Source organism: Podarcis bocagei (genome assembly GCF_964188305.1).
Source record: "Podarcis bocagei genome assembly, chromosome: Z".
Taxonomy (NCBI): domain Eukaryota; kingdom Metazoa; phylum Chordata; class Lepidosauria; order Squamata; family Lacertidae; genus Podarcis; species Podarcis bocagei.
The window spans coordinates 53320445-53340387 of NC_138140.1; the positions used below are offsets into that span (position 1 = coordinate 53320445).

Genomic DNA, 19943 nt, shown 5'->3' on the forward strand with positions numbered 1-19943 from the left:
TCGAGAAATTATTTTGTGTTTATATTGTTAGTTGTGATTATGTTAAAAAAAGATGCAAAATTCAATAAAAATCATTTAAAAAACCCAAAAACTATCTCCACTCTTGTAGCAGACAGAAAAACCCAAGAACAAAAAGTGAGCTGGGATCCAAGGAATATCTTCCGTGGAACATCTGGCCCAAGTCTGCAACACACCTGGGTCAGTAGCAGAGGCAATGGCACCGAACAAGAGGCAGTCAGTAAAGTAGAAATCTCCTCCAAGCTGTCCCATCACCTTCATCAGAGAAACACAGCCATACATGATGGACCTGGTGATTCAACAGGAACATGGACAGGTAACATTTTCTCATTTCTCATTTAATTTGTATACTGCCTTCCAACATTGCTATAGACAAGGCAGTATAAAGGCCTACATCCTACATCAATCCGGTCCAATACAAATAAGTCGTAACCCAAAAATATGACTAGTAAAATAAGCTTAAATAAAGTAAGGTAATATTCAATATTTTGCTTCTGATATTACATGATAAAATCAACTCTCAAAATCAGCAAACTGTAATTGTACAGAAAATTATTCCCAACTATTGCAATTCATTACTAGACTATGATTAATGAAAACAACAGTAAAGTCACAATACAAAAAATACCACAGCCCATGTAAAAATAGATAACTGAGTAGCAAAGTCACATAGCTTATAACATTACAAAATGCACTAACACAGCATTTTGTTAAATGCTGGTCCAGGGCAGGATAAATTAATAATAATAATAATAATAATAATAATAATAATAATAATAATAATAATTTTTTTATTTATACCCCGCCCTCCCCAGCCAAGGCCGGGCTCAGAGCGGCTTACAAGCAATAATAAAAACAAGATGAATGATTACAACTTAAAAACAAAAATAAAATACAACATTAAAATAATGGAACATTAAAACATTAGGATGCAGCCTCTTCTCAGGAGGAGAAAGGAAAAAGAAAGACGGAGAGGGACTCAAACTGATTCTAAGCCAAAGGCCAGGCGGAACAACTCTGTCTTACAGGCCTTGCAGAAAGAGATCAGATCCCGCAGGGCCCTGGTCTCAAGAGACAGAGCATTCCACCCGGCCGGAGCCAGTGTTGAGAAGGCCCTGGCTCTGGTTGAGGCTAATCTGACTTCCTTAGGGCCCGGGACCACTAGAGTGTTGCTGTATATGGACCTTGAGGTTCTCCGTGGGGCATACCGGGTGAGGTGGTCCCGTAGGTACGAGGGTCCTAGGCCGTGAAGGGCTTTAAAGGTCAAAAGCAGCACCTTAAATCTGACCCTGTACTCCACCGGGAGCCAGTGCAGCTGGAAAAGCACTGGGTGAATATGCTCCCATGGCAGAGACCCCGTGAGGAGCCTGGCTGCAGCATTCTGCACCCGCTGGAGTTTCTGGGACAGCTTCAAGGGCAGCCCCGCGTAGAGCGAATTACAGTAGTCAAGCCTGGAGGTGACCGTCGCATGGATCAGTGTGGCCAGGTCGGGGCGGGAAAGGTAAGGGACCAACTGCTTGATGCGGCGAAGATGGAAAAATGTCGCCTTGGCTGTTGCTGTAACCTGCGCCTCCATGGAAAGGGAGGCGTCAAGGATTACACCCAAACTCTTAACGGAAGGCAATGGCACTAATTGGGCCCCCAATTAATTAATAATAATTAATAAATTATTAATGTGATAATCTCCTCAAGTACAATAACACTGATTTTAAACTGAACATTTAGCACCTTCAGACTCCTAAGCTTAATAACAAAAAAAAAAATAGAGAAATAAGAATGCTTTCTACATCTGGTGTATACTAAACAGCTGCTCAAAGGGGACCATACACACCCTTCAGAATTCCTACACCCATCATGATCCATTCTCCTTCCATTTTCAAGAAGTCTAGAGGAACAGAGCAAACACTCACCCTATCACAAAGCAGGAAATGGCCGTTCCGAGGAAAGCGTATGCCAAGATGGATCCCAGGTTTCGAAAGAAATGCCGCTAAGAGGCAAGCAATAGAGTCTTCCATTAAATTAAACTGCTTCAGAGCCGATGGTCAAATACTTGTTCAAGTGGATTCTTGATTACTTGTTCCAAAATGCGCAATCTCTCCATTAGCTCAGGCCATGTACCCCCAAGCAGATAAATAAAATAAAGAGGGTGGCACATGCTTGGGAGATGTAGTGGGTCCCCAGCTCTTACAGAGTCCGGCTGTAATCTTTATTTTTACAACCTACTTGGTTATAGTTTAGAGGCCCTACCGTTGCTTCTGACTTTCCCCCAATACAGTGCTTAGGGCAAAGAATAAACGAGTACTGGCGAGGAGAGAAGACTGGGGGTGGACTCCACAGGCTTATAGGCTTGCACACTGCTTGGCCAGAAGCAGGTGATTTTACAAAGACGAGGGATTCATCCTGTCTAGAAAAGTCATAATCCCTGTGGCTCCTTCAAGTAAATTATACTCCTACGACAGTCACTACCACACTGAGAATCAGGGTAGAAGGGGACATATGTGAAGCCTTGGATTACAAAGGATAGCCTTTGATAATGTTCAGATGGAAATCATTTTCCTCGACACACAGGCCTGGTGTGGGTTGTTTATGTTGCTGTTGGAAGTGAAACAGGCACCCACTAGGGGAATTTCCCCTCCTTCTCTCAGAATACTGGAAGTTGAGGCCACCCAATCAAACTGGCATGAAGTCCAGAAACAGAGGGAAAAATAAATAAAACACTTATTCACACCATGCATAACTAATTTATGCAACTCATTACCAAAGATGTGTTGGAGGCCATTAGTTTAGATGGTTTTTTAACAAGGGTTAGAAAGCTTGGTGGAGGATGGGTATACTGAAAGCTAATAGCTTATAACAGCTGAACCGCCAGTGGCAAAACCCTCTGCGTAGCTGAGAGCAAACAAGGGAAAGCCACTGCCTCCAGGCTCTGCCCGAGAGCATCTCAGAGGCTCCTGGCTGCCACCATCAGGAACAGAACGCCGGAGCCCTGGTCACAAGCAGCAAAGCAAGCCTTCCGTTCTAAGACAACTGCAGTGATTTTCACTGACAGAAGAAAGGTTCATAGCTCAGTGGGAGAGCACCCGCTTTACATGCAGAAGGACCCAGCATCTCCAGCTATGGGGTCAGGAAGATGCAAAAGCTTCTGAATTCTTTGTCGTGGCCAATGCCAGAAGAGAGCAGCAGAAGGGAGAGGGCACAAGGCTCACCCGGGCCAATTCCTGCCACAATAAATCCAAACAGGCAGATGCCAACTGTGTGCACATGTCTATAATGTAAGTATTACTACACAGAACAAACAACCACAACTAATGATCAAACAGTTATTCGTTTATATAATCCTAAAGGTTTCACATGACCACAGTTTATCATCTGATTTGGGGGCGGGGGGGGGGGCGGACTCCTAAGGAAGCTGGAACTTTCAGCCAAGCATTTCAGAGTGAAAGTATGCCCAACCTCTGCTTTTTCTAAAATGTTTCATTAAGAGCAGCTTCTCCAGAGATTGTTGTTGGCAAAAGAGCCTTGCAATGAATTCAGAATTTGGAAGCTTCCAAAGGTTCCAAAATATTGTTCTGAGTTCAATAGCTGTCTGGACAATTGCTTAAAACAGAGTTCAAAATATGCACAAGATTGCTCCACTGGACTCCCACGTCAATCAAGTTGGAATGATTATCACCCATATAAACAACAAAAACCTGCCCCTGAGGAGGGGAACCTGTGGCCCCCCCAAACATTGCTGGATTTCAGGATCCATCAACCCCAGCCAACAAGGCCCTGATTGGGGCGGAGGAGTTGTGATTCAGATGGAGGTTCACTGCCCACAACGTAACACATTCTAAACAGCACAGGAAGCCTATACAAATACAAAAATTCCTTGCAGCAGAAATTATCCCACATAAGTACCATGGCTCATCTAGCTAAAGCAGCATCAATCATGCGCAGACTCACAGGAACCCTGTGGTTGCCAGAAGTTTAAAAATATAAGGAGAAGAAAGACAAGGAGGAGAAACCCACTCAGTAACTGTATGCACTCATTGGCCATGAAATGCTAACAAGGTGGTACACGGGGAGGGGGAGTTGAAAATGGGGTGTGAGGGGGGAATGAAGAGTGTGTTGTGGAGGACAGCATGGCTGGTTACCTGGAACAAGAACATTCCATTTTGCTGCAGGTCCCATTCATTACAAACAATACCTGGATGTGCAAGAAAGCCTGTTTTAAGTCACAGGACAGGTTGCACAAGTTGGCATGGGTGGCATAAGAAGACAGGGTGTTGTGTTGCCGCTCCTCTCCTTCTCCCCTTCACTTTTTAAATTCTTCTGAAGCATCACTTAAAAGTTTAAAATAACTTTGAAAGTTAAATAGGGTTGCCATATTTCAAAAAGTCAAAATCTGGACAATCTCAAAGATAACTGATAAGTTTTTGAGCTATTTTGGGGGGAAATTGCAAAAATATAGACTTCTAAAATACTGTATAGACTTCCAAATTCCGGACATGTGGCAACATTTCTGCCATTCCAGAAAAGTGATGGCAGCGCAGGCTGCATCCTCCTGGGCCAGTTCTCCTGCAACACCTTACTCTGAGGAAGGGCCAAGGAGGGGGAGGGGCCAAGACATTAAAAGTAAGGCTAGGGGGAGAGGCAGCAGGTGGGGGCAGGAGGTGTGCTAATTTGCTTGTTTTGCTCAATAAGTGGGCTAGGCCTGCAAACAGTTATAATAGCTCTACAGATTTTTAAAAAGAAGCTTTGTGTCCTCCCGTTGCTCGGCCCCTGCTCCTGCCAACCTAGCAGTTCGAAAGCACGTCAAAGTGCAAGTAGATAAATAGGTCCCGCTCCAGCGGGAAGGTAAATGGCGTTTTCGTGCGCTGCTCTGGTTCACCAGAAGCGGCTTAGTCATGCTGGCAACATGACCTGGAAGCTGTACGCCGGCTCCCTCGGCCAGTAAAGCGAGATGAGCGCCGCAACCCCAGAGTCGGCCACAACTGGACCTAATGGTCAGGGGTCCCTTCACCTTTAACACATTAATGCTGAGATGGACAGCATCATTACCTGAGCCTACAGGATAGAGCAGAATTCACATCTGACAAAGGTGTAAAAGCACCAGAATTTCTTTCAACATATTAAAGCATCGGTTTAAACGAGGAAGGACATACCCTTTTCAAGCTGTATCCTGCATAAAATATAATTGGAGGGAGCAAGATGTTGAAGAATACTTCTGGATCGAATGTCACCTGTAGAAGTTTTTTTTAAAAAAAGAATGAATAAAAATCCAGGTAAGGAAAGTTTTACATAAGACTGTATATAAAGCTTAATTAAGTTCACTTTAAATCAAGAATAAAAACGTTAGCAAACACAACCGCTTCAGGGAGCCAAATGTTTTGCTTTTACAACCTGGGAACAATGGATAATTTCACAAGAAAAAGCTCCCATTACTCTAAACAGGAACACCCTTCACCATACCTGGAACTGGAAAGTTTTAGGTAATACAGAAATGTGATTTGTGTGTACAGGGAGAGAAAAAGGAGAAGGCTACACACAGGAAACTTCCATTCTGGAGGCTCTACCTAAGGAATTTAAGATGAAATAGATAGTGCTATTAGCTAATTACCTTGGAGAGCATGAGGGTGGGCAGACAAGGATGGGAAAGGAATTCAGGGCACATGAACAGGTTTCCATAACAGAACACAGAAGGACCAGTGGGATGATGGTGGTGGTGGAGGAGGAGGAGGAGATACATGAGAAAGCCTACCAAACCAGGTTTCTTGCTTGGTTGCTTCAGGGCCCACTGGCCCTGGTCAGCCCAGCCCAACCAGACTGGTTTGGAAAGCCAGAGGTGGAACTGAGAAACCCTTTCTAGGGTGGAGGGGCAAAGAAGAGAAGGGAGAAAACCAGCTTACCTTTCTGAGCATCTCATTATCCTGAACGTTATTAGGTTCGTGGGAACTGATTTCCCCTTTCAGGGTATACTCGTAGAACTTCCCACTGAGGTTTACCAACAGAGTTGCAGGGCTGGTCTGCACTGGGCAGCTTAAAGTCACGTTGTTGATATCACTGGGAATGTGGATGCCATAGCGAAGGACGACACCCACCAAGACACCTGTGAATAGTAAATTCAGTGCTCTTTCAGTGTCTGCACGGTTGTCTTCTACCAGTGGTTTTACTCTGCTGCTGTGGTTGTATTTTGTTTTCGATCAAACCGCACCAGCCAGGCACCCTTCAGATATTTTGGACAACCGCTGCCATCAGCCCCAGAAAGCAAGATCATGCTGGCCTGGGCTGGTGAGTATTGTTTTGGACTGATGGGAGAAGTTTTGATCAGGAGGGTGCTAGGCTCACAAAGGCCGTTTTAGATTTTGTGTTTCATGTTCTATTTTTATAGTTTAGCATCTTCGTTTTTAACCTGCAAGCTACTGGGAGAATTCCTGTTAGTGGGCAGTATATAAATACTGTAAATAAATAAGGTGAAAGGGAGCGCTGAATGAGAAGAACTGCAGCCACAGCCAAGAGATTTTAAGGCTTGGGGCTACAAGATCTCAGGATGTAACACTCAAAGAACCGCTTTGTTTGCCACATTTGTAAAGTGCACAAGTGAAACTGTGATGTATGCACAAAGTAAACACATTTTAAAAAATGTGCAAGTACAGACTACAAGGAACTTGGACTGTCTGTAGTTCCAAGGCACTTAATCACTATAAGGACTCATAAAAATAGCGAGAGAAACACTTGGACAAACCCTCCATGCTCATATGACACATGCTCATGATGCTATTAGGAACTATCTTGCATAACAGATTGACTAAAGGGAGCAAGAGGGGAGAGGAGAGAGGAAGGCTGAGCAACAGCGGAGCAGCCTGGGAGCAAGGAAGTGGCTAGAGTCTCCTGACAGAGAAGGGGCAGCGTTTCTGGGGTTGGTGCTACAAGAAGCATCCTAAGGCATTGGCCGGGCTCGGCCAGCTTGCTAAAAGAAGGCTGCACTCAGTTAGCCTGCCTGCCTCCCAGGAAGGAAGGAAGAAGGAAGGAAGGAAGGAAGGAAGGGCCATAGCTCAGAAGCAAAAGCGTACACATTGCATGCAAAAGGTCCTTGGTTCAATCCCCAGCATCTCCACATCCCTGCCTGAACCCATGCTGCCCAGCAGCAGGCATAGAAAATACTGAACTAGGCGGCTCTTCCTATAACCTTTTCATTGCACAGGTCTGGCACCTCTTCCAGGAGATCAGCCTCTTCACTGCTTCTCAGGTGTTAATGTTCCCTACAAAGCAGAATTCCATTTGATAGTGCTGATCTTCTGGAAAGCCCCCCCCCCCCCCGCAATCTGAATTGATGGTTTGGAACTCAGAGGCTTAAAAGCTCAGCCAAGGAAATTTCCATGACACTGTCACCTATCTCTTTGCTTTACAGTGGTACCCTGGTTCTCAAATGCCTTGATACTCAAACAACTTGGAACCCAAACACTGCAAACTCGGAAGGAAGTGTTCTGGTTTGCGAACTTTTTTCATAGAATCATAGAATCATAGAATCATAGAGTTGGAAGAGACCACAAGGGCCATCAAGTCCAACCCCCTGCCAAGCAGGAAACACCATCAGAGCACTCCTGACATATGGTTGTCAAGCCTCTGCTTAAAGACCTCCAAAGTAGGAGACTCCACCACACTCCTTGGCAGCAAATTCCACTGTCGAACAGCTCTTACTGTCAGGAAGTTCTTCCTAATGTTTAGGTGGAATCTTCTTTCTTGTAGTTTGGATCCATTGCTCCGTGTCCGCTTCTCTGGAGCAGCAGAAAACAACCTTTCTCCCTCCTCTATGTGACATCCTTTTATATATTTGAACATGGCTATCATATCACCCCTTAACCTCCTCTTCTCCAGGCTAAACATGCCCAGCTCCCTTAGCCGTTCCTCATAAGGCATCGTTTCCAGGCCTTTGACCATTTTGGTTGCCCTCCTCTGGACACGTTCCAGTTTGTCAGTGTCCTTCTTGAATTGTGGTGCCCAGAACTGGACACAGTACTCCAGGTGTGGTCTGACCAGAGCAGAATACAGTGGCACTATTACTTCCCTTGATCTAGATGCTATACTCCTATTGATGCAGCCCAGAATTGCATTGGCTTTTTTAGCTGCCGCGTCACACTGTTGGCTCATGTCAAGTTTGTGGTCAACCAAGACTCCTAGATCCTTTTCACATGTACTGCTCTCAAGCCAGGTGTCACCCATCTTGTATTTGTGCCTCTCATTTTTTTTGCCCAAGTGCAATACTTTACATTTCTCCCTGTTAAAATTCATTTTGTTTGTTTTTGCCCAGTTCTCTAATCTGTCAAGGTCGTTTTGAAGTGTGATCCTGTCCTCTGGGGTGTTAGCCACCCCTCCCAGTTTGGTGTCATCTGCAAATTTGATCAGGATGCCCTTGAGTCCATCATCCAAGTCGTTGATAAAGATGTTAAATAAGACCGGGCCCAAGACAGAACCCTGTGGCACCCCACTAGTCACTCTTCTCCAGGATGAAGAGGAACCATTGATGAGCACCCTTTGGGTTCGGTCAGTCAGCCAGTTACAAATCCACTGAGTGGTAGCAGAGTCAAGACCGCATTTTACCAGCTTCTTTACAAGAATATCATGGGGCACCTTGTCAAATGCCTTACTGAAATCAAGGTAGGCTATATCCACTGAGTTCCCTTCATCTACCAGGCTTGTAATTCTGTCAAAAAATGAGATCAGGTTAGTCTGACATGACTTATTTTTCAGAAATCCATGCTGACTATTGGTGATCACAGCATTCCTTTCTAGGTGCTCACAGACTGTTTGCTTAATGATCTGCTCCAGAATCTTCCCTGCTATTGATGTCAGACTGACTGGGCGGTAATTATTTGGGTCCTCTCTTTTCCCCTTTTTGAAAATAGGGACAACATTTGCCCTCCTCCAGTCTGCCGGGACTTCGCCTGTTCTCCAGGATTTCTCGAAGATGACTGCCAGTGGTTCTGAGATCACATCTGCCAGTTCTTTTAATACTCTTGGATGCAGTTCATCTGGCCCTGGAGACTTGAATACATCTAAACTAGCCAAATATTCTTGTACTGTCTCCTTAGTTATTCTGGGCTGTGTTTCCTTTGCTGAATCATTTGCTCCAAATTCTTCAGGTCGGGCATTGTTTTCTTTATCGGAGAAGACTGAGGCAAAGAAGGCATTGAGGAGTTCAGCCCTTTCTGTGTCCCCTGTTTGCATTTCACCATCTTCTCCTCTGAGTGACCCCACTGTTTCTTTGTTCTTCCTTTTGCTACGAACATACCCATAAAAGCCTTTTTTGTTGCTTTTAACCTCTCTAGCAAGCCTGAGTTCATTTTGTGCTTTAGCTTTTCTGACTTTGTGTCTACACGTGCTGGCTATTTGTTTGAATTCCTCTTTTGAATTTCAGAAGCCAAACATGATCTGTTTTGAGTGCCACACTTCTGTTTTGAGTGTTACACTGAGGTCTGTCTGCTTTTGCTATTCATTTGCATTTTCATGGCTCTTTTTTGTTTTTGTTACTGTGTGGTACCCAGTTCAGCTACTGATTGATTGACTGTGTGACTGCAGTGCATCATTTATTGCTTTCATTTTATGGATCAGTGGTCTCGTTAGATAGTAAAATTCATGTTCAATTGCTGTTTTAGGGTTGTTTTTAAAAGTCTGGAACAGATTAATCCATTTTGCATTACTTTCTATGGGAAAGTGCATCTTGCTTTTAGGAAGCTTTGGTTTTGGAACAGACTTCCGGAACGGATTAAGTTTGAGAATCAAGGTACCACTGTACTCTGTACCCTGAGCACATGGGTAAAGTCCTTGCCTATATGAGAGAGAATGGAACAGGACTTGAGAAACAGCACTTGCTTCACTTCTCAGAAAGAGAAGCTGCTTATGAACAGATCTGGTAACCAACAAGAGGGGAAAGCAACCAATACATCTAAGTACGATATTATTTGTTCAATCTCTTTAGCCTTCTTTCTCAAAAACGACGCAAGACAGTTTTACAGAAATATAAAAACATATAAAATGAATATAAAAGATACACAACAAAGGATATAAGTTATTGGTGGTTAGTCCCTGGTCTGGAGGTCTGGTTTGGCCATCTATGCAAATTTTTCTGGCTGTCTAAGAACAAATCAATTTTGGCAGCGGTGATGTAAAAATTGTTTGTTTGAAAAAAAGAGATGCATCTCAGCACCCTGGCAGTATTGCCAACCGTCCCCTTCTTCATCTCAGACTGATCATTTGATGAGAGAGGGGGAGACGAGCTATGTGGATCAGCTGGAGGGGTGTCTCTGGGTCCTCTGGGTAAGGGGGGGCAACCACCCCCACCCCTTGTGTGTGTTCCCCAAACAGCTGGCTAAGGGTCAATGTGGTTCTCAATGGGTGGTTGGCCATGCATTATAGGCAGACTTTAGGAAGATATTACAAACATAACCATTTAAAGTTTATGTAAGAAAGAGTTATCCACAGAAATATGTCCATGGTGAGACTTAAGAACTGGACCTAAGAGAAACCTAGGATGCTGATCCTGGATACATCTTGGAAACAAGGCAGAACCTACATGCACCCCGTGAGAAAGTGACTGAGGTTGTCCTAATGATATCGTCTACATGCCCCACAGAGGGGAGTCTGTGGCAGTCATACCACCACGAAGGACTTCTTCTGGGAGCCAACTGAAGTCACAGCAGGTGCTGAAAGTAATACTCATATGGGGTCAGGAATAAAAATCCGATTTCACTTTTTGTGTGTTTATATACACAGAAACTGAGGTTCATTCATTCAACTAGCATTTGAAGTTCAAGTTAAGGTTTGAAAAAGGATTTAATCTCACTCCCAGGGGAAGTCTAAAACAAGTCACAGGTCACAGATCTTGGAATTTTAGAGTTGGAAGGGACCCCAGGGGCCATCTAGTTCAACCCTCTCAATGAAGGAATCTCAGCTAGATCATACATGACAAGTGGCCACCCAAGCTCTGCTTAAAAACCTCCAAGGAAGAAGAGCCCACAACCTCCTAAGGGAGTCTGTTCCGCTGTCGAACAGCTCTTACTGTCAGAAAGTTCTTCCTGATGTTCAGTTGGAACCTCCTTTCTTGTAACTTGAAGCCATGGGTTCGAGTCCTGACCTCCAGAGCAGGACACATCTGTGCATGCATGTGACAGTAAATCTCTACCCATCCTGACTATCTAAAGGTGACACCAACAGGCTCTTCACACAAGGACCTCAGGACTCTAATCAATAACAAAAGATATCACAAGAACCACCCTTATATATATGCATATATGTGGTTATATGCTCAACTACCACAGTGATCCCTCCAAATCTTTTCCCACTATTACAAGTGGCTTTACAGTTCTTAAGAATCAATTTATAAGTGTTGTTCTTTCAGCTTCATAACAACTCTGTGATAAAGACAGTGTATCTCAGGCCACCCTGAAAACTACCAGATTTGTAGTGGCATTATTGTTCACAGTGCCACAAAATTCTTGCTTTTGTGGACTACCCAAAAACCTCTGCAGCTGGCCGGACTTTGGGGGGGTCTCCCATGTCCAAGCTCAAGTCACTGGGCCCCATGGTAAGCACTGGAATTACAAAGAAAGTACAATAATCTATTGCAAACTTTTAAAATAGGAACATAGGTATGCATTGGCACCAATTCTTAAAAATATGTAGCACACAACCATTCCAAATGTTTGCAGACCATTCTCATATGTAACTCAGGTGTTATGTTTGCTTCCTTGCTCAGTTAGCAACTTCGTAAAAAGCAAGCTCAGATATATCTAGCCTGATCACTTGGGAATCTAAGACAAAGTAATTTAAACTTCTTGCAGTTTTTAGTTTGTTTCTGTTGAGCAATCAGCTTTCTCTCCGAAGAGTTTAAGGTCTCAAACTTTCCAGCACCATTCTTGTGACTACCCTAGTAAAATAACCAAGTGTCACAAGTCATGTACTGGAGAGGTAGCAAAGGAAGTGCTGTCGATTTCCCATCAGCTCTCTAAAAAATGTTTAAAGCAGCACTGGAAGGAAGAACAGATTAATGGTATATGTGTACAAGCATTACTGGCCCTGCCAAAGTTAAGGGATTCCTATGTTCGAAAGAGAAAGCTTGTTACCAGTCAGGATCTAGAATACAGTGGTACTTAATTCGTTCTGGAGGTCTGTTCTTGACCTGAAACTGTTCTTAACCAGAGGTACCACTTTAGCTAATGGGGCCTCCTGCTGCCTCCGCGCCACCAGAGCACAATTTCTGTTCTCATCCTGAAGCAAAGTTCTTAACCCGAGGTACTATTTCTGGGTTAGCAGAGTCTGTAACCTGAGGCGTCTGTAACCCAAGGTACCACTGTACAGTATTGGATTTGGGGCCACAAACTCACTAGATAGCCTTCAGAAGTCCAAATCTCTCACCCTCACCTGTAAACAAGGTGGATAAAAATCAATGATTTAAAAAAAAATCAAAAAAATTGGATCCACTTCATTGGATGACCTTGGATTCTAGCCCTATAGGAGAGGGGGAAGAAAAAAATTACCCACAATTGGGGAGGGCGCTGCTGCCTGTGCATGAGAACTAGGGAGCAACACTTTGTGATCCCGGCTGGACTTTCCCCCCATGTCAGCTCTAACAGGAGCCGATTGTAAAACACTTTGTGACTATTAATCCCACTATAAGATGCGATCAGAGTGAGGAAACCAAATCACCATCTCACAGCTATAGTGGGGTCCTCAGGAGTCCCAAACTAATGGATTTGTTTCCTAACCTCGCAGCAGCACTGTCCAAAGGCCATAAACTGCCCACAGGGTGGCAGGTCCGGGGCAAGAGTGTGGCAGTTTCAGGGATTCTGCACTGTGAGCAGAATGGCAACTACGTAGTAAGGCAGGCGTTTCTTTTTATTTTTGTGTGAAAGGGAGTGCAAGGCAGAAAAAGAAGTTCTGTTGTCTCAACCCCGGCACCTTTCGGCCAGGCATTCTGTCACCAAGCCTCACCTTGTGTGGGAAGCTCCAGAAAGAGCAGCAATACAACCATCTTACCTGTTGCTTATGCTCACGGAGCGCCTCTGAACATGGAAAAACAAATGGTTTCACGATACCCGGAGGGCTAATAAACACGACCTTTATTTCGGAGGCAGCAGCGCGCTTCATCATATGCATGAAGGAAACTGCGCAGGTCCTGAATCTAAAGGTGTGCGCACAGGTAGGCAGTGGACTCGCTGCCGGGCACGTTGATAACGGCCCCAGCGATTCCCCCTGCCCCTCTCCTAGGCTTGGGCTCCACACACAGATGCGGGCAGGCGGTGGGAGCAAGGGAAGAAGCCTCAAAAGGAGGGAGTGCAGCACCGTGGCGCCACAGTGGAGCGGCGCTGCATCCAGGGCTGGATTGAGGTTTGATGAAGCCCTCAGCTCCTGAAGTTAATGGGGCCCTTTCTATGTCCAGCTGTCCTTTGTTCACAACAAATTGCCACTGTTTTTTGTGTTGAATATATGATATGGTAATTTATGGACCTAATAGGTACCTGATGAAATTTGCACATAACAAATAGGAGCCTACACAACACAACACACTGTTGCTGTATGTAGGTTTTATTTTATTTCTTTTTTTATCTTATATTTTGGAAATATACATCCTGGATTTTTTTCCCTTTCATTTTTTTGGGGGACCCCAAGAGAGGGGGGCCCCTAACTTGTAGCTTATTTAGCTCATACGCACATCCGGCACGCCTGCATCCCTGCTCCTAAATGGCCGACGGGCCCCCTTGGAAAGCGTCCCGGGTGCCCGCCAGGGGGGTCTCTGCCACCCTCCCTCCCTGTACCCAGCGCGGCGCGCTGCACCCACCGTAGATCATGGCCAGGCCCGTCTCGTGCAGGAAGCGCGCGCGGCGGTGCTTGAAAAGCCAGATGGTGAGGATGGTGAGGGTGAGCAGGAGGATGAAGATGAGCAGGTTGGCGCTGTCCTGGCGGTGGCTGGCTTCGGCCGCCTTCTCGGACACAATCTCCTCCTCCAGCGCCACGGGCCGCGCTCCGGAGGCAAGCAGCGGCTCTGCCCGGGCGCCCAGCCCCGCCGCCGCCAGCAGCAGCCCCAGGAGCAGCCGCTGCCGCCGCCGGCCAGGGTCCCCCAGGTGTCCCGCCGGCCCGGCTCTCCAGCCGCCCCGCGGCAGCTGGGTCAGGGCAGCCATGGCTACTCCGGGTCCCCCTCCGCTTCTTCCCTCCCCGCAGCCGGGACTGGAGAGAGAGGAGGAAGCGCCGATGCCAGGCCGAGCAGGCGCGGCCAGCAGGGGCGCGCGAGGAGCAGGCGCCGTGGGGAGAGCAGCGCCGGGCGCGCGGCGGAGCGCAGGGTTGGCTCCGGAGTGGGTCCCCCTGGGAAGCGCAGCGGTCGCGCCCAGGGCGCAGGCCCGCCCAGGAGGCGAGGCGAGGCGGCAGCAGGGGCCGCAGGAAGAAGCTCTATTCCTCCTTGTTACAACAAACGTGACATGATGCAGGGCCGTCTGGGGTGCAAAGAACCGCCCAGCACCCCCAAATTTAGTTGCGTCTGCCGAGCGCCGCCGTTGTTCTAAATTAGGCCCGCTGCTTCGCCTTCCAAAAGGAAGAGGCTGCTGCAGAAACCTCGCCCCTTCCATGCGAAAGGGCAGCCCCGCCTCGTTCCTGCACCCAGCCTGTTCCGCGGGGCAGGCGGGACTTCAACCGGTGCAGCTGACCCGCCCTCCGCGCGTGGCGGGGAACGGCTCCCCCTCCCCCAGCAAGGGACGCACCTGCTTCCCCCAGGACGGGGTGAGGATGGAGAGCAGGGCGTTGCTATAGGCCAGCAGGCACTGCCAGGCTGCTTGGGTGCCGCAGCCCAACTTCTAGCCAGGAGGCCTGCCCCGGCCAGGGAGCATCAGTAATACCTAGGTATATATGTATTTTGTTTTTCTAGCTTGATCCAAATTATTTATTTCATAACAGGTAGGTAGTTAAGACCTTGGGTGGCTTCAGCAGCAAGCACCTGGCACCCTGCAGAAATCAGCGCCCGGGTGCCCCACCCCCCCTTGCACCCCGGGGTAAAGATGGCCCCGTTCCGGAGTGGGTCCCCTTGGAAGAGCAGTGATTGCGCCCAGGGCAGGCCCACCCAGGAGGCAAGGCACCAGGAGCCACAGGACCAGCAGATCCAGGTGTGGAAGCTCTATTCCTCCTTATTACAACAAACATGACATCATCATCATAATTTATTTATACCCCACCCTCCTGGCTGGGTTTCCCAGCCACTCTGGGCGGCTTCCAACAAAGATTAAAAATACGTTAAAACATCCATCATTCAAAACTTCCCTAAACAGGGCTGCTTTCAGATGTCTTTTAAAAGTCAGATAGTTGCTTATTGCCTTGACATCTGCTGGGAGGACGTTCCACAAGGGTGGCCACCACCACCAAGAAAGCCCTCTGCCTGGTTCCCTGTAACTTCGCAACTTGCCGGAGAGGGACCCTGGCATCCGGGGTGGAGGCACTCCTTCAGGTCTACTGGGCCAAGGCCATTGAGGGCTTTCAAGGTCAGCACTGACCCTTTGAATTGTGCTCGGAAACGTACTGGGAGCCAATGTAGGTCTTTCAAGACCGGTGTTATGTGGTCCTGGCGGCCACTCCCAGTCCCCAGTCTGGCTGCCGCATTCTGGATTAACTGCAGTTTCCATGTCACCTTCAAAGGCAGCCCCACGTAGAGCACATGGCAGTAGTCCAAGCGAGAGATAACTGAAGCATGCACCACTCTGGCCAGACAGTCTGCGGGCAGGGAGGGTCTGGAGCTGCCCTGGACACAGAATGGACCTGCGCCTCCATAGACAGAGGTGAGTCCAAAATGACTCCCAGGCTGCGCAGCTGGTCCTTCAGGAACAGTTACCCCGTTCAGGACCAAGGAGTCCTCCACACCAGCCTCTCCCCTGTCCCCCAATAACAGTACTTCTGTCTTGTCAGGATTCAACCTCAATCTGTTAGCCGCCATCCAACCGCCTCCAGACACTCACACAGGATCTTCACTGGTTCTGCTTTGAAAGAACGCGCCATGTGGGAATCCTTTGCAGATGACTACCAGTGCCTGGAGACAGATGGTCAGGTGGTGCATCCACAGCAGTGACCAGAGGAGGAATGACAGCTGGGAGGAGCGCAGAGAGAGGCACTGCCATAGTGCACCTGCAGCAGCCAAAGCGGACACTTTCCTCTGCCCCAGCTGCAGCAAAACATGTCCGTCCAGTATCAGTCTGTACACAGACACAGCAGGCGCTGTAACTTTGACATCACTCGCGAAGGTGAAGGTGTTAAAGCTGTCTGTGGTTCTCCCAAAAAATAATAGGTGCTCAAACTTTTTTCCGTGGACCAACACTTTCAGAATAAAAGAAAAGAAAAATACTTACTGTATTTTTCCGTGTATAAGATTCCCCCTATTTTGGGGGACTCAAAATTAAGAAAATGGGGGGAGATTGCCCCCGTGTATAAGACTATCCCCCTTTTAACATTTTTAGTAAAAAAAATCCTAGTCTTATACACGGAAAAGTATGGTAATTTTTTTACTGATAACGGAAACATTGGAAAACAGCTAGGATTGTCCTCGTTGTCACTTGATAGTCTCGCTCTCATTTTGAAAATACGTTTATCCATATTCTATAATCAATCGATCGATCGATCGATAGCATACTATAAAGCACTGAAATGTTTAAATGCTTCTTTGACACATGCCATTTTCTCCTGCTGCCACACCATTTGAGAGCCACGGTTGGAGACCACACGGGGGGAGGCCCTTTACCAGTATTTTGGTCAGGGGTGAAAAGAAGGTGGTGGGGCGAAATACAAGGGTTCCCTTTGGGTGGGGGCTGGGGGGTATCCTTTTGGCTGCCCTAGTTATGCCCACTCCCCAGGTGAGATCAAGGAAAGGGAGGGGTGTTGTGATGGTTGTTGAGAAGCCAGACTGAAGGAGGTGACTGAAACCACCTGTTGCCAACACAGAATGACTTTGTGCAAGGGTTAATTTGTGCACGTTTATAGTATGTGACCCAGCTAATACAAACTGTGTGCACTTCAGTTTTTAGCCTCTGTGGAAAAAAGTGTTATGCACTTTATTTGTTACTACTGCCAGATACTTGCTGCTGGTTATTTAACTGTTTATATCTGATGGTACTGGAAATGTTTATCATTATGTTCCCACAGACCAAGGCTCCTTTGGGATCAAGGTCAGGAACTAATTTTAACAAGCAAATATCCAATTCTGATTTATATGGTCCATGGGGTCACGAAGAGTCGGACACAACTAATCAACAACAACAACAACAACAGACATCAATTGATATGTTTTCATGATTGAAAGTTTATTTTATCATGAATTAAAATATAACATCCATATTATCAAAATGAATTATTTATTTGGATTGCCATATTATGTTTTGAAATAAATTAGCATTTAAACTGTTATTGTTAATGATGTATTGATTTGTATTTTTTATTGTTATGTTGTGAGTGGAATAGTAGCATGGAAACTGAAATAATAAAAGCAGTTTATTTAGCAATTTAATAACTTGCATTTCAGGGAGTTAGACTAGACGCCCTTGGAGTCCTTTTCAATTCTGTGATTTTATGATTTATCTACCCAATCAAGTCAGAGCTGTATTGAAGGACCCCACAAATATATCTGTCTTATTATCTAAATGTGCAGACTAAAGAAATGGTTACTTTGATACCTTGCCACTTGCCCCAGAGACCAAGGAAAATAAAGCATTTACCATTTTCAACAGAGATGGCTTAGAGAATAATTGGTCAGATGGCCATGGACATATTAACACTATCTTAATCTACAGTATGTAATCCAAAGAAAAACCAGAATTCCCACATCCTCAAGAACAGTGAAATGGTTGGGAAATGTAAAACATCAGCATCAATATGAAAAATGCTTTGTTATTCCCTTTGACAATTGACTATTGGAAAGCTTTCACTCAATTACATTTCAAACAAATGGAATCCATGGTGCTGTTGGGGAGATTTCATGGGATCCCAGTGCAACATCCTAGTGTCTGTGAGGCGTTGGTTCATTATATCTTTCAGTGTCAGTTGTATACTGATATTACAGAACATTATTTCGAGCTATTATTAAAGAGAATTAAATGCTTGGATTTGAAAGAATCTGGGCTTCCTGCTATAAGCACGTGATAGTATGTAACCTGGAGAGTTGCTTCATTCAGAGTAAAAGCCACTAAATGCAGGGGGAAGTTTTTGGATTCCATTTCTGTCAGCTGTCATAGTGATTTGAAGACATGAGAGTATAAAGCATATCTTGCTGTCATCGAATTTACCTGCTTACATGTTTATTTGTTTTATAAATAAATCTCTGCTTATCACAAGGAATCGCATACATATATATTAATTTTAACTGTAACTACTGCGCCTTTATGGAAGTTTTGGTATCATGTTTATTAGTGATCCAAGGGCCGATCCAATAAACATTCATTCATACTCACTTCATCTTGAGTATTCCCAAGGGAGGGCTTTACAACCTTGTTCTGCTTCAGCATTTAGTCCATTTAGCTGCCATGACTAACAGCCAATGTTATTCATAGGTAAAAAGTAGAATTATATTTCAGAAGTGAAAACAAGGCACAGAACTGACTCCATTCATGAAGTTTGTATTCCAGCGTGATATGAATAAAAGTTTCATTGGACAATCCAAATTCAAATATCATGGGAAGCAGAGAACAATTCATCTTCCCATATGTCATTACTTTATAAACCTATACCATCTCTCTGTTCCCCCATGTATTGCCTCTCCGGAAATCAAAAAATTCAAAACCCCTTGGTTATTTCAATTGTGCTTTTCTGCCTCTTTTTCAGTGCTGAAACTCCTTTTTAGGTGGGCTGACCAGAATGCATTCAAAATACAAAACTGCCATACATTTATAATAAGGCATTATGATACTGGCAGTTTCCAGTTCCTCATCCTTAGCATGGAAAATTCCTTCTCACAGCTGCAATACACTAAGAAGTCCCACAGGTAAGTGCATATTATTATTATTATTATTATTATTATTATTATTATTATTATGCCCTTCCCACAAGGGAGCCCAGGGCAGTGTACAACATAATTCATGAATACAAACATCTCAAAATATTAAAATATTAAAAATTATATACCTTATGATGGAAGCCTAATGCAAACATTGATAAGTATTGACACCCATGATCTGAAAATGATTAAATGAAGATTGTCTAACACCCCATCACTAGCTCTTTTAAAAAAGTATATTAATTATAGATTAATAAAGCAAACAAGAAATAAATTAGTTAATAAAGCAAGAAGGAAAGAAATAATAAGAGAGTGCAGCAGTGCAATTCTCTACATGTCTACTCAGATGTAAGGGCCCATTGAGTTCAATGGGAATTTTAACCTTGATCATGAAAAGCTAAATTATAATGATGCTCCCAGACCATCCATAATATTAAATGACTAATGATAAATACATTATACCTTTGCTTGATAAAATTTCTGGATGTCATTAATACTGTGTCAGTTTTGCAGGAAAGAGCAGCTACCGTTTTTAAATTATTCCATTCTAGTGGCTCCCAATAAAAACTCTGCAGAGCCCAAGTTTCCCTTTTCCTTTTACCCTCCTCAAAAGGCTGCCTTGGCGGCTTACAAATATCTCTTACAAAGACAGCCTTTCCCCTCTGTTTTATAATCTAAAAGACATGACACAAAAGGTAGCATCTTTTAGATATTAAACCTGAGGGCAGAGACTGTCTCATCAGTGACATTTGTAAGCCACTCTGGCAGTCTTTTTTAAACCCAAAAGCAGGATAAAAATGCTTTAAATATAATACAAATAAATCATTGGAAGGGCTTATGTTTCCACCTATCTTGCTACTGAGCATGTTATTATTGTTTTGGCATTTCTGCTTAACTTTAGACAGCCAAGGCTTCAATATTATTACTATCC

At 45.0% G+C, this 19943-nt stretch overlaps 1 protein-coding gene and 1 long non-coding RNA gene across 3 annotated transcripts in view; one reads left to right on the plus strand and one right to left on the minus strand.

Moving 5' to 3' along the window:
• Nucleotides 1-14622, minus strand: part of SLC9A6 (solute carrier family 9 member A6) — a 55005-nt gene extending 40383 nt beyond the window's left edge. The window contains exons 1-5 of the mRNA XM_081180432.1: nucleotides 13838-14622; nucleotides 5910-6109; nucleotides 5166-5243; nucleotides 1929-2005; nucleotides 195-307 (exon numbers count right to left, since the gene is read on the minus strand). Coding sequence (XP_081036558.1) covers nucleotides 195-307; nucleotides 1929-2005; nucleotides 5166-5243; nucleotides 5910-6109; nucleotides 13838-14618 — 1249 coding nt within the window. The 5' untranslated portion in view covers nucleotides 14619-14622. The remainder of the gene's footprint in view (nucleotides 1-194; nucleotides 308-1928; nucleotides 2006-5165; nucleotides 5244-5909; nucleotides 6110-13837) is intronic.
• On the plus strand, nucleotides 13888-17430 carry LOC308579435. 2 transcript variants are annotated; one of them, XR_014004472.1, is made up of 3 exons: nucleotides 13888-13902; nucleotides 15943-16274; nucleotides 17170-17430. It is a non-coding gene; the product is annotated as an uncharacterized lncRNA (long non-coding RNA). The 2 variants fall into 2 exon arrangements; XR_014004473.1 differs by lacking the exon at nucleotides 13888-13902 and adding an exon at nucleotides 14751-14889.
• Nucleotides 17431-19943: the final 2513 nt, after the last annotated feature.